Genomic DNA, 16,417 nt, shown 5'->3' with positions numbered 1-16,417 from the left:
ATACATTCCAACTGGAGGATAGACACTTATGCCATGTGGGAGAAGGATATGGGGACACTGAATGATGTGAGATGGCAAGAAGCCCTATCACGGTTTAGAGAATTATAAATATATAGGAGGTTCCCCCTGGCACATTTTAAGATTATGCATAGAGTCTACTACACTAGAGTTGAGCTTTTGCAGTTTAAAAGGGCTAGTAATGACAGGTGCCAGGGGTAGATGTGAACTTATTAACAGACATTGCAAGAAGGTTCCACTATTTGGGCAGACTGGTCCGATACTGAAAAAAACACAGAGGGTGTGATTGGCAGATCATTAAGGCTTGCACATAACTTGACGTTAATCAGCACTTCACAAAAACTAAATCTGACAAGGGATCAGAAACTGTTCATAAACTTGGCCAGCAGTGATGTTACACTTAGATGAAACAGTTCTGAGGCACCTAAAACAGAATTGTGGTACAGAAATGCAGATTGGTGCACAAAGACTGAAAGGGTGATTTATAAAGCCTATTGCTGCAGCTATGGTGAATATATGTTATTAATTGAAGGGCCTACAAATGCTTGACTAAGGATGTTTTGGGATTTTTTAGGATTAGGAAGAAAATCAGCATGGAAGTGTACATAAAAGGTCAGACTCTCTCCTTGCTGTCTAACAGGGATTTTCTTGGATAACCTCTGGATCTATGAGGATGCCACATATAAAATGTATTTCTTTGTAAATATTTAAGTAATGAACAACTTTGTTTTTCAAGCATACAGATGCGCTTTTGTTTTCTTCCTTGTTGCTCCTACTGCACAGTCAAAAGGTCTGCAGTTGTAGCCAAATGGCTAGACGTACTTGCATTGCCAATGCTTGCTGTATTTGTATATGCACTTCTCATAAATGTTAATTTGCAGTATGTTAAATATGAAAAACACACTTCTTTCTCTCAGTTTCTTTCTAAATTATTTGATGTAAAGAGAGGCATCGGAGGTTTGTCTGTGCTGGTATATAAGAGAGAACTACACAATTATACCTATAATGACATTGATATATACCTTTAAAGCTCAGTATTGGTAATCATTTTCCTTGTATCTTTTATTTCAATCAGAGTTTCTGTAGTGATACCTCCATGCCAAAAGTCCCGCCATGCCACCTACTTTGATGTGGCTGTATTGCGATGTCTACTGCAGCCACACTGGTCTGAGGAAGGCACACAGTGGTCCCTGATGTACTACTTTCAGCGACTGCGGCAAATGCTGGAGGAGAAGCCAGAGAAACCCCAAGAGCCAGACATTGCACCTCTTCCCCGACCTCGGAGCAGTTCAATGGTTGCTGCAGCCCCCTCCTTGGTGAATACTCACAAAACACAAGTAAGGAGCACTGCATAACTGGCATACCTTGACCAAAGCAAGAGGTGGCTAATGCCTTCATACAGCAATGATGCATGTATCATTGCTCAGCTGTCTGTCAAAGATCGTATTTAGAATAAAAGTGAGTCAGTCTTGTTTGGTTGATTGAGTACTTTCGCATTAAGAAACTTGGCCACATGTATAACCATTCCATTTTGCGAGTCTCAAATTGCAACGATTTGTGACTCGCAATTTGTGACTCGCAAGATGGAATGTACAACAGTGTCTCAAACACTGTTTGACGTTCTTAATGGGGTCGCTAAGACCGACCTCATTAATATTAATAAGTTAGATCACAATTTGCGATCCCTTAGGAATCTCACATATCAGAGATGGTGGCCTGCTGGGGACAGCAGACCACCATGTCTGTATTTGCTTTTTTTAATGAAGTAATGTATTTTTTTCAAATGGAGGCCGTTTTTCTTTAAAAGAAAAAAAATTAAACGTTTTCTTTTAATTTTTTTAACGGCAGGCAGGGGTCCATGGGACCAGTTCCTGCTTTTAAAAAATATTTTTTAAAACATTCACAAAGGGAAGGGGTCCCTAGGGGACCTCTTCCCGTTTGTGAATGGCTTATCACCAACTCGAAGTTGGTGGTAACCGCAATTTCTTTTTGCGACTGCATTTGCAGTCCAAAATAATCATACATTCCCCTGCGACTCGCTATTAGGAAGAGACACACTCGGCATGCCCCTTCCTAATAGCGACTCGCAAACCCTATTTTGTCAGTCGGTAATAGGTTACTGAGTCGCAAAATTGGCTGTGTACATGCTACAACCATTTTTAGTGGTCGCCAATGGCGCGATTTCCCGCTTGCAACCACTAAAAATGGTCATACATCTGGCCCAAAATTAAAAAGTCATTACCAACCTTCATTGATTGGAATGCTTAATGACGTATAACCAGGGCTTGATTCGGCAGCTATTGACAACCACCTTTCACCTTTGCCACGCTGCTTATTGTCTGCATAGAGTATATTGAATACTGAGCCCCCTCTATCAAGGTTGTTACATTCACCAAGCTAATCTAATTATGTGCTTTCACCACCAAAAAAGATGTGGTCCTCATGCCATTCCAGGAAACTCTAAAAAATCTCATGCCCTTCCACAACCTCCTGAGTATCAAATTATAACATCTTGTGTGCGAAAAGGTTGAAAGAGAACTCCTTTAAAAAATGAGCTACTGAGAAAAGTTAAGCAGAAGTATGTGCATTTACCGTCCCTTCTGAAAAAATATACTTTTGATGGTACTTAGCTTTTTGAAGTCGGCCATGAAAATGAATCTCACCACAGCCACTACAAATACTGTGATTCCCAGTAAATGGAAAAAAATGCTTGCCCCCTTGGCCAGAGCTGACTTTCCTTCAAGGGGATCCTCATCCAGATCTTGTAATCATCTCTCCAGAACATATGACTTGTACTCAGCTTTGATTACTTCAGTACATCCGGACATTATAGTATAAGGCTGGATGCCATGGGGAGAAAAGTGCACAGCATGCAGACATAACTTTCAAGACAGCCAGAGCTACAGCATCAGGGTATCTGAGAGATGCTTATGCGGAAATTTCAAAAGAACCTTCTAAAAGACAGACGACACGACTTCAGAGAAGTCCTTAACCCTTTCTCTGCTAGGCCTCCCCCCCAATAGTGCTAAGTCATTTTTGGATATTTGGGATAATTCGTGCATAGCCCTCCATCACTTTTTCCCATATCAGCTATCCACACTGTTGCATAGTCATCCTTGTGTCCTGGGCATCCCCCATTTTTTACTGACAGGTACTGGTGGTAACTCACTCTGACTGTCCCTGGACTCTGGCTAACCAGACCCAGGGTCGGTGTTACGCTGAAAAGACCCTTGAATTACAGTGAAACACCTACATACAATAGGGTGCACATATTGGTTAGGGGACCCCTATGATTGGCTTGACCTCCCCAATAAGGTACTAGTACATAATAGGGCAGGGCAGTTTAGAGACCAGCAGCTCTTTCTTCACACGCATGCGTGCCTTGCTGAGGCCTGAGGTCAGTGTTGCAAAACTGCATTTAAAATGCAAAGTGTGCCCAAACTCAACTTTGGTGTTTGGGCCACCTTACAATTAATAAACTGCAATGTTTTGGCTTATTATTTAGCCCCAGGGTCTCCCATAGGTGTTCCAGGGGTGGGGGACAGGTATTTATAAGAAAGATCCTTATAAAATGTTTTTTATATGCCAGTGGGTAACTGAAATTACACATTTCACTCCCCACATTGCAGTGAAGTGCTTCCCAAAATCGACATTTGTGCTAGGATCATTGAAGAGTGATGATCTGCTATCTTTCTACATATTCCGAACCCTTAAAGTCTCCCCTAGGTATCCCAGGGGTGTTGGGTCCTGTAGATATAGGCAGGGACCTTATAAAAGACCTGATGTTGGAGAAATTGCCCAGTTCATTTTCCCCATTGCACATCCCCAGCCACATAGGTTAAAATGCAAGAAGTTATTAAATGATAACTAACATCTAGGATGTCATAAAAAATATCATCCAAGTTCTTCCTCAAATGGTATTGATGAATCCAACAATACACTATTATTGAATTTATCCTAATATGTACAGATAAAAAGCTATAAGACTTTCTTGTCTCTAAGCCACAATTCAGCCTTCTAGTGGTCTGTCCTAATTGGTCAGAGTTAAGTGGATTAGTCAGGCTGTTTTGATGATGTGATAAGTCGCCTCTGGGGTTAGAGAGCCATTCTGAGGGGGCAGGGTTCTGCTACATAGGAATGCAAGAGCAGGGGGAGGGGTTGTAAACAATATTCCTCAATAGAATGAGGAGACAGGTAAGAGAAGCCGGTTTCATTTACACCCCTGCACACCAGCCAGATGGCAGTATTAAGGAAAGAATGAGCAGATGCCAAAGGGAGGGACAATATGGAGGGGAACCATCCTGAAGGGGGGCCTAGACAGATCTTGTGTCTCTGCTGAAAATCAGTTATGTTGAATTTGGGACAAATAGTGCTCTCTGGCAGACTATAGTGCCACACTTTAAAGGATATGTTCATGTTCCGGGTTGTTGCCCTGCACCCCATTGGACAGGAGTGCCCTCCTACTTGACCCAGAGAACTTAGAATAAGTATCTGAGAGGGGCAGAGGCTCTCAGATCTGCTGCTGGAAACTTAAGGAAGAAGTAGAGTCCATGCTGGAAGTTTGATTTGTACCAGTCAGGCCCTGCACTCTGACTGACTGTGCCTGCTGCACAATCTGGAACTACAGCCCGGTGGATCAAACCTGCTTTAAAAGGACTAAAGAGTGGACTCCTTGCAAGCTACAGGTTAACAGATCTCACCTGGACCATCACCACCAAGAATCCCCCCAGCCTACCAGTGGGTTTGTAAGGGTTTTGCCTAAGTGGATTGTGGGAATTGAAGTCACAAACTTTCAAGGACCATTGTGGAGATTCCAGAACCTTGGGAGTACGTTTTGGACACTTTGGGACCCTCAAAGAAGGTAAAAACTTTGACCAAGACCTACCGCGAGGGGTAGCCGCATAGAGCTCCATCGTGGTTGGCCTGAAACTTTGACTTTGTCCCGGTCTAGCGCTACCAGATATTCCAATAGGCGCTATAGGTTTCTATGTGCTATATTGTGCTAAATCTTTAAAAATTCATATCTCTGGTTCCCTACTTTGGATTCTTTTTGTTTTGGTGTCATTTTAATGATATAAAAGTTTCCTAGTTTTATAAATTGGTGTTGGATTTATATTAAGTATTGTGTCTTAATTATTTACTGCATTGATGTTTTTAGATGCTTACATACCTTTCTTTGAAGTTAAGCCTGCCTGCTCGCAGCCAAGCCAAGGGTTGAGCACGGGAATAATTTTCTAAGACCTATTCTGAGCCCTATATGGTGTTAGCGGTAATATTGGCAGTATCAAATATATATTTACCACTACTAATAACCCACTTTCCAACACACTCCAAATGTGCCTTCTTATTTCCCAACATCCTGGGAATTGTAAAGGTACCCAGGGTTTGAGGATTCCCCTGGAGCGACAGAGATATTACCCAAAATATAGCTACATTTTTTTTAAATAGAAAAAGAGTGCTGCAGGAGAAAGTGTCTGTCTTATGTTTTTACTGGATATGGCAACAACGAAAAGTGTGTAGTGCTAAAATCACCATCTTTCCAGCTTTCAGGAACAGGCAGACTTGAATAAAAAAATAAAAAATTACCACAATTTTGCCATGTTACTCGGAGATAGCCTATTTGTCCAATACTAGCATGTGAGTTGGAGGGCATTTCTCAAAATGTCGTCTTTCTTACTCTTTGTGCAGAGAAAAACAATTGATAATAACACTTGTTCTACTATTCTATTTTCTCATAAGTCTCCAGATAAAAATGGTACCTCACTTGTGTGGGTAGGGATAGTACCTGTGACAGAAAAAGCCCTAAAACGCAACATGGACACATCACATTTTTCCACTGAAAACTGACCCTTTTTTTAAAGTGCCTAGCTGTGAATTATGGGCCCTAGCTCATCCGGCACCTAGAGAAACCTAGCAAACCTGTACATTTTGTAAAACTAGACACCTAGAGGAATCTAGGATGGAGTGATTTGTATGGCTTCCACTAGGTTGTTTTACCTGAGATCCCTTGCAAACCTCATAGAGTGACTTAAAAATTCCCATTTTACTCACATTTCTGAGATGAAAAGTTCTGGAATCGGTGGGGAGCCACACACTTCCTTCCACCTAGCATTCCCCTACGTCTTCTGAGAAAAATGATACCTCACTTGTGTGGGTAGGCCTAGTAGCTGCAAGAGAAAATGGCCCAAAACGCAACATGGATACATCACATTTTACCACGAAAAACTGACCTGTTTTTTGCATAGTGTGTAGCTGTGGATTTTTGACCCTAGCTCAGCTGTCACCTAGGGAACCCCAGCAACTTCTACATCTTTAAGAACTAAACATCTAGGAGAATCCAGGATGGGGTGAATTGCATGACTCCCAGTAGGTTATTTTACCCAGAATCCCTTGCAAACCTCTAAATTTGACGGAAAAAAAACATTTTCCTCACATTTCTGTGATGGATAGTTCTGGAATCTGCAGGGAGCCACAAACTTCCTTCCACCCAGAATCCCCCCAAGTCTTCTGATAAAAATGGTACCACCTCATTGGGTGATCCATGCAAGACACACCTCCCTGGACTTCCCTGAGTGTCTAGTTTTCTGAAATGTCTGGGTTTGGTAGGTTTCTCTAGATGGCCACCAAGCCCCGGAATTGCTCGGCGGCATCTCAGCCCGAGCACCACAGCAGTGAAAGCGAAATGAGTTGATTGTCTCATTTCACTTTTACTTACAATGTAATGATGTCAGCGTGCCATGCACGCCAACCATCATTACACTGAAAAAAAAGCTTTTTGCTGCTGGGGAGGAACTTCCCCAGCTCCTGAGGCTGAAGAAAAAGGAACTCCCTCTATTGTGCACACCAGAGGTATTTTCCGTCTCATATGTGAGGTCAGCTCGGCACACGCCTACTGTGCGTGAGGACAACTTCAAGCTATCCTCAGCATGGAAGGCGTTTAAAGAATAAAGTAATAAGTAGACTGTGAATCTAGCAACATATAAATATTGCCTTAGTCTGGCTGTTAGGAGATCATCTTGATTGAGGCTAACAAATCTAAAACATGAGGACCAATTATAAATAATGAATCTCCCTTTTACAGATCCACCTCTCTTTCTCCTTCATACCAATGAAGCGATGCTGAACAAGATAACAGAGATGGAGGCCCACAGAGCTGTAGGGCTCAAGGAAATTCAAAGATTCCTGACATCTTATTACTCAAGATACAGGTGATTTGATTTCACCAGCAACAATAGGGTTCAGCCTCTCAGTGACACAGTGAGCTGCCACAGTTGCAATGGTGCCAATAATACCAACAGAGACAGCAATCAAGAGGCATCAGACGTCATCAGCCATCAGCCTCACTGGCAAATCCCTTGTTCTAACAGGGCAATTTCCTCCTTTGGTTAATTCAGTTGGGGAGTATTACAAATCATCTGCAAGAATGGCAAAGTGTATCTGGGGACAGGTGGGTAGTATTGTGAAAAATGATTATGACCTTTTTTTCAAAATTTTGCTTCAATCACTCCCTCCAAAGAAAGCACCCAATCTCAATATACAATTACTTCAGACAGAAAGCAATTCATTTCTGAGAAAAGGTAGTCTTCAGAAAGGAAAGAGAATCTATGTTATACTTTCTGATTCAGGAGAAATGTTCAATAAAGGATACAGGTCAATCCTGAACCAAGAAAACACATAAAAATCGATCATGAAGGAAAGATTATGAACATTCGCTTTACACCAAACAGTTGTAATTGGAATGAGGTATGTGCTTAACTATCAGGATACTTATTTTCATATCTCGGTAGCGAAGAAGCACAAAATATTCATGAGGTTTGTGGTGAGCACACCACATTACCGATAGGTACTAAGTCTTACCACTCGTCCTTAAATCTGCACCTGCACAGTCTTGAGCTACATGTTGGTGACTTTTGCCTGCTTACTGAGACAGCAGATTTGCATGGACCTGCAGCTAGCTAGGTGGCTTACCATGGCCAGCTGTCCTCATAAAACATCGCATAACTTCTACAATTGTATACTCCTTGTCAGCCATTCAAAATGAACCTGTGTAAATACTGAAGCATGAAACACCAACCTTGGATATTTGAGTAGGAAAAGCATTTCCTTAGAGGAAAGAGTGTTACCACAATAGCAGAAATGTCTCTTTTAATAAAAAAAAAAAGACTCAGTGCTCCATGCTCAACAAATATAATAAATCTGAGGTTTCATAGCATCGTAAGTTTTCATTGTTCTGAATACCAGGCTGATTATGAGGCAGCTGCTGCCATGCATGGAGGATCAGGAGCATCAGATAAATGTTTCCTAGGAAGATACACCTGTCATCACCCAGTCAGCACTTGAATCCCTACCATAGTGATCTCAGAGAAACAATGTGATTGTGGGGGTACCTTTCCATCACATTATATTCAAAAGATTGTTAAAGAGTCTGGTCCCAGAAGAAAGCATCAATCTTCTGGAAATAATTGTTTCATATAGACCTTGAGACTTTCTTGTCATCTCTCACTATTTCTCACAGCCAAGTTCTAATACAGACAAATAACTCAACTACTATGTACTGTCCGAGCAAGCAAAGAAGCACAAGATTAATAACACTTTCATTAGATGGTGAGACAATTAGGAGGCAGATCATTGCAGCAAATCTGGCATTTAAAGTTATCCACCTTTCAGGCATCAACATTGTACAAGTGAATGTTGTGGGCAAGGTGACCTAAGAAAACCATAAATGAGTTATAAATCATAATATTTCTAATTATGTTTTCTCTGTTAGCTCCTCTTTCCAATAAACCATTTTCAACAGCAAAAACAGAAAGAAAAGAAAATGCCCACACAGGCGATTTTTTATTGCTTTCAGACCAGCTTTCCTGTTTGCAACAACGTAGTTTCTGCTAAAACATTCTAAAGTCTGAGTGATTCTGATTGCCGTGGGGTAGCTGAGAGAATATGTTGTTACTTACCGAAAATCTTCATTACCCCGATTAAGGTCCTCCTCATCCCAGTCCTTACACAAGTGAGGCAATCCTGCCTCCCGAAAGGCTATCTCACGGCATGTATTTTTAAAATGTTTATTACATAAACCCCTCCCACCCACATCCATGCCTATTATCGACAAGACCAGACACAGCCAAAGCGGTGTGGAGGGACGGAGGGAACATGACTGGGACGAGAAGGACCATAATCGGGGTAATGAAGATTACTGGTAAGTAACAACACATTATCCCCTCATATGTCCTCCTCGTCCCAGTCCTTACACAAGTGAGGACCTCACAAGCAACAACATCAAGAAAACACATGACACTAGGGACCCCTGCAGATATACAAAGTTTCATTCAGAAACAAGATTGAGACACAGCAGCGTTCATAATGCCAGCAGCAAAATTGTCCACACAGGCATGAATGACATCAAGGCAATAATGCCAGACAAAAGTATGATGGGTAGCCACCCTACAAATCTCCTGGATAGAAACACCAGCCGCCTCAGTCCTGGAAGCGGACACCAAACACGTTTAATGCCCCTGAATATGAGCCGGAGGAGGCAGACCCACAGACTTTTAGGACTGGCAAAACATCAAACGCACCCACCGACTGACTGATGGTGGAAGTAGACACCTTGTTCCCCTTAGGCACACCACCACAGGACAAAAACAGGGCAGGAGACAGGTGAAATCCCAGGGAACGCTGTAGGTAAACCTGAAGGGCTCAGCGAACATCCAAGGTAGAAGGAACAAGAGCATGCCCATCCCCAGGAAAATCAGGAAGAACCACCTCTTGCTGCAAATGGAACTTGTAGGAGACCTTAGGGAGAAAAGCCGGGTCAAGTCGCAACACACAGTCAGAGAAATGCAAAATAAAGCAACAAACACTCACAGCATGGCAGCTCCGGAGGAACAAAACCTAGCCCTCTGACAGACAGCATGTCAGTCGAACAGGAAAAAAAACAGGCATGGCGGTGGGTGGGAGGGGTTTATGTAATAAACATTAAAAAAATACTAGCATTAAGATAGCCGGTCGGGAGGCAGGATTGCCTCACATGTGTAAGGACTGGGACGAGGAGGACATGTGAGGGCGTAATGGCAATTCTGACTTTCCACAGATGTCTGTGAGGCCTCACAAGAGGCTACAACTTTGAGCAAACCTGCTATCCAGACTGCAGGCCAGTTTACCACCTCAAACTGACACATTTAATTTAGCAGGTTAGCTCCAGAATACCTGCAATTCTGTCTCTTGAATCTCTGTAAATACTGAATTAATATTTTGAGCAAAGCAAAAAGACCTTCCACTTAAAGCCTATGCTTTAAGTGGAAATAAATCTGCATTTGGTGTCAGCCAAAAGATATCAACCCAACTTATGTCACGAAGAGGCAAAAATACCTTACCTTCAAACTCTATCTAGCTCAGGCATGCAGATTTCTTCTCTTCTATAAACTCACTACTGTCCTTGCCAGATCTCCTTTTATTAAGAATTCCTGTTATGAAGGCTTTTAGGAAGGATTTAAGAATTTATTTTTTAGTTGTTCACAATAGCGCCTGTGGTGTACTTCAGTAAGTAGTGTGAATAGCTAGTAAGGTGATGTCAGTGGCACCATTGGAGCACAAATATGGGATTCAGAAATATTTAACATTGACACAGATGCCTTATTTAAAATCAAAAGCAGAATGAATGGGTTATGCATTGTGATAACACTGTCCATTGGGGAACATACACAGCCAGGGCCTATTCACGCAAAATAACTTACCTTCTTTCTTAGGTATAAACTGTTAGCACATTTGTCGTCTATTTGAACTGAGTGAGGCCTTCTGTTCATTCTGAGTGTTCCTCTTACTGCAATATCCTGAAAACTGTCAATTGAGTATGAACTCTAGAAAATATTTGCTGGCAAGAGAACATAGGACTCTCAGTTGCATAGTCTTTGGGAGCTAGGTGGCATTGTTGACTGGGATTAATAGTCTGTAATGTGGCTCACCATCCCTTTTCCAACTTTTCTTCCCTTTGGGTTCATTGTGCAAATAAAGGATCTTACAAAGTGTAATGAGGAGGACAGATCTCTCAGCTCTGAGGCATTTGCTAAGGTGTCACTCTCCAACCTGCGTAGATCAGCTGTTCCAGACCTAGCATCAGACCTAGGGATGAACCTATTCAAGAAGGTAAGAGGTCACACAGAATTTATATCTGTCTTCAGCACAAGCTGTTGCCTTTTTTCTAGTAAACATTGTACATGGTTCATGTGCTAACGATTATTGGTTTTGGTCTTTAAAGTCAAGAAATGTTGTGCTCTTGGAACCAAGGCAGTGTAGTGTTCCTTGTGTGGAGGAAAATATCAATCAGCCATAATCATAATACAGGTAGATAAAAAAAGGTAATTAATCAAACACTTTACAGGTAATCAAAAAGAAGAATTTTTAGGGACTGTTTACATACCTCACATTACCAATGCTGCCTTTTATCAAAGTTTTCGAGCCTCGGTCAAGATGCATGCAAAAGCTATATGTATGCAAATTGTCAGAGGAATACATCCCCTTTTAAATGTAATTTCTTGCATAAAAATACTGAAAAAAATGTAGTGCGATTTTTTTTGATGTCATCCTTTAGAATCACATATCTGCATTGGGTCGGCGAGCTGTATCCAAAGGCATAACATTTTTTTGTGTGCATCGCCTACTGATGAGATAGTTTCACTTTAATGTTGAGCGTCAGCAACATCGAGGGAGAGAGTGATAGGGAAAAAACTGTTTACATTTTGCCCTTAGTGCCATCATAAGTTAGCCACACAGGCCATGCCTACCCAAGGACTATGAGTTCTAAGCGTGTCAAACTTGTTCAGCGTTCCAACCATGAACTTTAAAGACAAGGGAGAAGCAAAGGTAAGTACATCATGCTATGTCACAGACCAAAGATATTTCCCCTAAGGATCTGGGGCTATCAGAATCGGAAGACTGCAATTAAAGAAACTGAACACACTCAAAGAGAATAGTATGGATCAGGCATCAAAGAGGTGACAGTGGTAGATATTCATTATTCAGAATCCGTACCAAAAATATTATTTCGATGCTGGAAGAGGAAAGTCTCTTGGAGCAGGCAGGATCGTCGAACTGAGTGGAGCCAAAAGCTCACTCTAGCTATGCCTAAAGAAAAACACTCAAAAGTCAAGGGTAGCAAAAAACAAGCATTTGCAATGCCAATAGGTCTGGATTTAAAGGAATATTGTACTGTAATGTCTGTACAGCCAACACGTGTTTCATCCTTCAGACTTTCTCAAGGCTGATATGAAACTCAATAAAATCTTGATTACATCGATTGACCCCGGTTTGCGGTCTAATTCTTACTGTTCAAACATAGTTATCCGGGTGCAGTGTTACGGTGTACATTGCCATTGCAATATGACCCTCCTTGTAACAGCCTTTAGAGCAACACTGGTTACACATACTCTTGTCCGTCCTCAATTTCTACTACTGCTTCCTGTCCCTTCCACTCTTCAGACAGCATATGCTTAAAGCACAGCATCTGCTTTCGTTTCCATCTAGTCATACATACTAGTCCCACAAAGCTACAGGTCAGCTCTTTACAGTTTTATCTTTTTTAATGTGTTCATTCGGCCGTGAGCCACCCATATGCTTTACTCTCATAATATGTGACTCACTTTTCAGCATTTTCATGTTTGTTATAGGTACTAAAGGCCTAGCCTCAGGTTTGCCTTCCTCCTACACTTTACTTTGGGAGAGGCACTTAATACACAGCAACCACTCCTGCTTCTTGAAGCAGAAACCACAGAGCTTCTGAATAGAAGTATCCCTAGTACCTATTTTTTATGTAGTTATATCCTTCTCTTTTCATTTACACTTATGTTTATGCCATTTACTACCTATTTTTGGATCATAATAGATTGCCTCCGAGTTTTCTATATTTTCACAGTATTACGATGGGGTCTACTGGGTTAATTTTCCAACCTTTTTTTGGACAACGACACACTGACATTCTTCCTCAGGATCTACACATAAACCTTTTTATGTGGACATTCTATTACTCACCTTGTAAGTAATATTTCTCTGCACTCCTATTTCAAACACCCTAAATATTTTCAGGTGATGACTAGCCTCATTATACACCCACTAATTTATACTTAAATATGTTGTATTACAGCTTCATCTACCATAATCTTTGATTTATTCCTCCACATTAGGTATGAATATTTGACCAATCATGGTTCTTTTAACCATCCTAACACCTTGTTTTTCCACACATATGATACACTAATACTGGCACTTAAAGACATATCACTTATATCTTGCCACAAAGTTTTATGTATGGGAAATTTTAGCATGACACACAAGTGTGTGGTGGCAATAATTCATAACATGGGACTTATAGGACACGGATCACCGTGACCACTATTTGATGGAGAAATCTAAAATTCCAGCCTTTCAATGTAAGCATAAGACCTTATATCACCCCTCTGTTACCGTAAAACAATTACATCAACATTACCATGGTCTCTACTTGAATCCAAGCGAATTATTCACATCATAGATGTATCACCTTAATAGGTGTGCATTCATATACTAATACAGATGTACATGTGGCATAATATACTCACATTTGTTTTGTTACTATTTTATTTTCATAACATCATGGTCAATCGATGTAATCAAGATTGTATTTTGTCTTGTTTCAGCCTTGAGAAACACCAGGGAACAAAGCACATGTTGGCAGCATAGATGTTTAATTCTCAACCATGCAATATACATACACAATGAACATCTGATTTAAATACTTATGGTCATGTGTTTGTTTGTATGGAATAATTACTTGGTCCGATACAACATTCTTTTCCTTTGTAATTGAAGCAAAGCCACAGGGCCAGAAACTTTTAGGGACACCCTTGTGGAGCAGGGTGTTTGTCGTAGTTGTAGAACTGACTCGTTTCTATTAAAGCTAATTATATCTTACACATCCTGACTGTACAGTTGGATGTAAGGCAAGATCTTTCCCACAGCTATCATATTTATATCTGTATGATAGTATGAAGCATTACCAATATATAGCTGAGAATGGATATGTATTTGTGTAGAAGAAAAAAACTGTAAAATAATATTGTTGTAGGTTAAAGGTTCAGGTGACAGTTTAATTGTCAAACCAGACCTAAATATCCACGTAACTTAAAGACAACCCTCCTCTCATCTGTGTTACTGCCATAGAACTACAGCATAAAAACGCCATAAGTGATCTAGTTATCTAAGATACTTTATTAGCATTACAATGTCATGTATTTCATGTGTTATCCCTGTAAGTTCAAGTCAGGCAGCTGGATAAACAAACACAATCATCACAGGTGTGTGGAGGGGTGCGCTTTTGTTTCGTAGAAGCACACAACTTCTGCCGAATCAAAGCATACACTTCTGCCTCTGATCCAGCGGGTTACCAACCTCAGGTACTCAACTACCATATACTTACCTGGGCCCATAAACACACATTCATTCACACAGGCTAGTAGCTACCACTGGGGTCAATTTATTGTACTAATACCTGTAAGATGAATTTATCTAATCATTTCTTACCAAACCTTTCTGATCCAATGTGCTTTCCTCTAGTCAATGGACCTTTTAGTTAACTGAATAGGTAAAACATTACATAGAATAAACCTTCTTTAAATAACCACAGACTCTGGAGAGTTTTCAAAGTTTATCTAGTAAATTAATGTGAGCCAAGAACCAAAATACAGTTAGAACACCTTCTTCTCCAAGGAGAGGAAGGGAATGAAATTTAATTAGAATAATCGTTAAACAAAGTTATTACGATGACAGAACCTGAATAGGGAGGAAACAGAGAGAGCAGTACAATGACATACTACACAGAATTATAGTTACCTAGAATGGTGTGGAAACCAACTCCTTGGCCAAGGAATTGGAAAGGGTCCCCTGGAACAGATCAGGTGACAAAGGCTCAACACAGGATTCAGGGCCTGGATAGATCCTCTTCTAGATTGGACACCTGCGTCGCACCCCTCTCTGACACTATCTTCCTCCTCGATTCTTCCGCGAGCTTCTTCTATTATGTGCCTCCTTGATTCTTCCGCGATGTTCTTCTAATTAATTGGCTCAAAAGTTCTAAGTCTGGAAATGGATCTTCTTCAGTATTCTCTTAATTCTCAGACAGCATCTCGTTCTCTCAACATTGTCCGTCTCGCTGTGGTGTCTGACTAACTAAACAACCTCAATTATACCTTTCTAATGGCATGTACCACCCCTAAATGTTTCAAATTTATGAAACTTCTAACTCTGATTGGACAGCAAAAGGGGAGATGATCATCACACTATGCTAAGTTTCATATTTTTCTTTAAGCCCATTGTTCTGTGTTCCCGCCCCTTAATTTAATTTCCCATGCTTTATTTCCCACCCGAGTTCACATTTTTATCGATCAAAATTGGACAATTTTATAACTTCTACATTCTTCTGTCAGGAAAAGGATTCTGTTCCCAGGACAAATAGAGGTTGTGGCCTTGGATGAGTTTCAATTAATTCATCATGGTCCCTGGCGGGTTACAAATACGCATGTGCGGAGGACACGTGGGGTATGGACATTTGTCGTCTTTTAAGGCCCAAAATACGAACTAATAAAGAAATCAGAAAGAGACATATTAAATTCAAAATTAAATGATTTCACTTTATACCACCTATCTCTACTCCAACCCCCTTTACTTATATAAATCTTTCGCATTAGCGTTTTATTAAATTTGCAGGGTTTAGTTTCAGCTTAAGCATGTGCATTAACATGTGAGTTCCAAGCGGCCATTTTGAAAGCGATTGCGTAGCTACAAAGATTTCCCTCCAAAGCATAGGTATGTCATTACTACGTAGATGTAGTTGACATATGCGCAGTAAAGATTCCCATGTTGGCAGCCATTTTTAATCACTCTCGGGTTACTTATTAGTACGACACATAAGCAAGCTTCCCATAAGCTTAAATGTATGAATTTTCGACGTATTATTAGTATTTACTAACACAATTATGACTGTATTACGAGTTATCTGAGAAGATTGCATTCGAGCAAGTCTCTTTTATACGAGTCCTTGCTCCATCAATCCCCTCTCTGATGGCATTTTATGCCATCACTAATTTCCCTTGCTGACTGTGACACTGGATTTAAGTTAGCCTGGCTGAAGAAGGGTGACATACCCTGAAACCGGTCCCAGGATGCTTGTTTCCCATCCAGGAAGGACCTGACCTGGCAGTTCGGTCCGGACTGTTCCCATGGGGCACAAGGTCAAGACTGATTTGCATATGGCTGGGTCCAAACTGGGGTTGCATGGTGGGCAAACGAATGATGGATTTAACCCAGATCTTTTGACTGGGGGAGAATGTTTGCATTGTCAGCATTCCGTCCATCATTTGTTTGCTGTAACACA

At 40.9% G+C, this 16,417-nt stretch overlaps 1 protein-coding gene across 1 annotated transcript in view; it reads left to right on the top strand.

Annotated features, from left to right (window-relative positions):
• UNC80 (unc-80 subunit of NALCN channel complex) overlaps nucleotides 1-16,417 on the top strand; it is a 3,271,126-nt gene that overhangs the window by 504,754 nt on the left and 2,749,955 nt on the right. Inside the window, exons 8-9 of the mRNA XM_085648598.1 lie at nucleotides 1,094-1,355; nucleotides 11,029-11,160. Of these exons, the coding sequence (XP_085504724.1) occupies nucleotides 1,094-1,355; nucleotides 11,029-11,160 (394 nt within the window). The remainder of the gene's footprint in view (nucleotides 1-1,093; nucleotides 1,356-11,028; nucleotides 11,161-16,417) is intronic.

This window comes from Triturus cristatus, chromosome 3_2, assembly GCF_964204655.1.
Source record: "Triturus cristatus chromosome 3_2, aTriCri1.1, whole genome shotgun sequence".
In the NCBI taxonomy this organism is placed as follows: domain Eukaryota; kingdom Metazoa; phylum Chordata; class Amphibia; order Caudata; family Salamandridae; genus Triturus; species Triturus cristatus.
The sequence above is the reverse complement of the archived record's forward strand: the minus strand, read 5'-3'. Positions and strand labels throughout refer to the sequence as shown.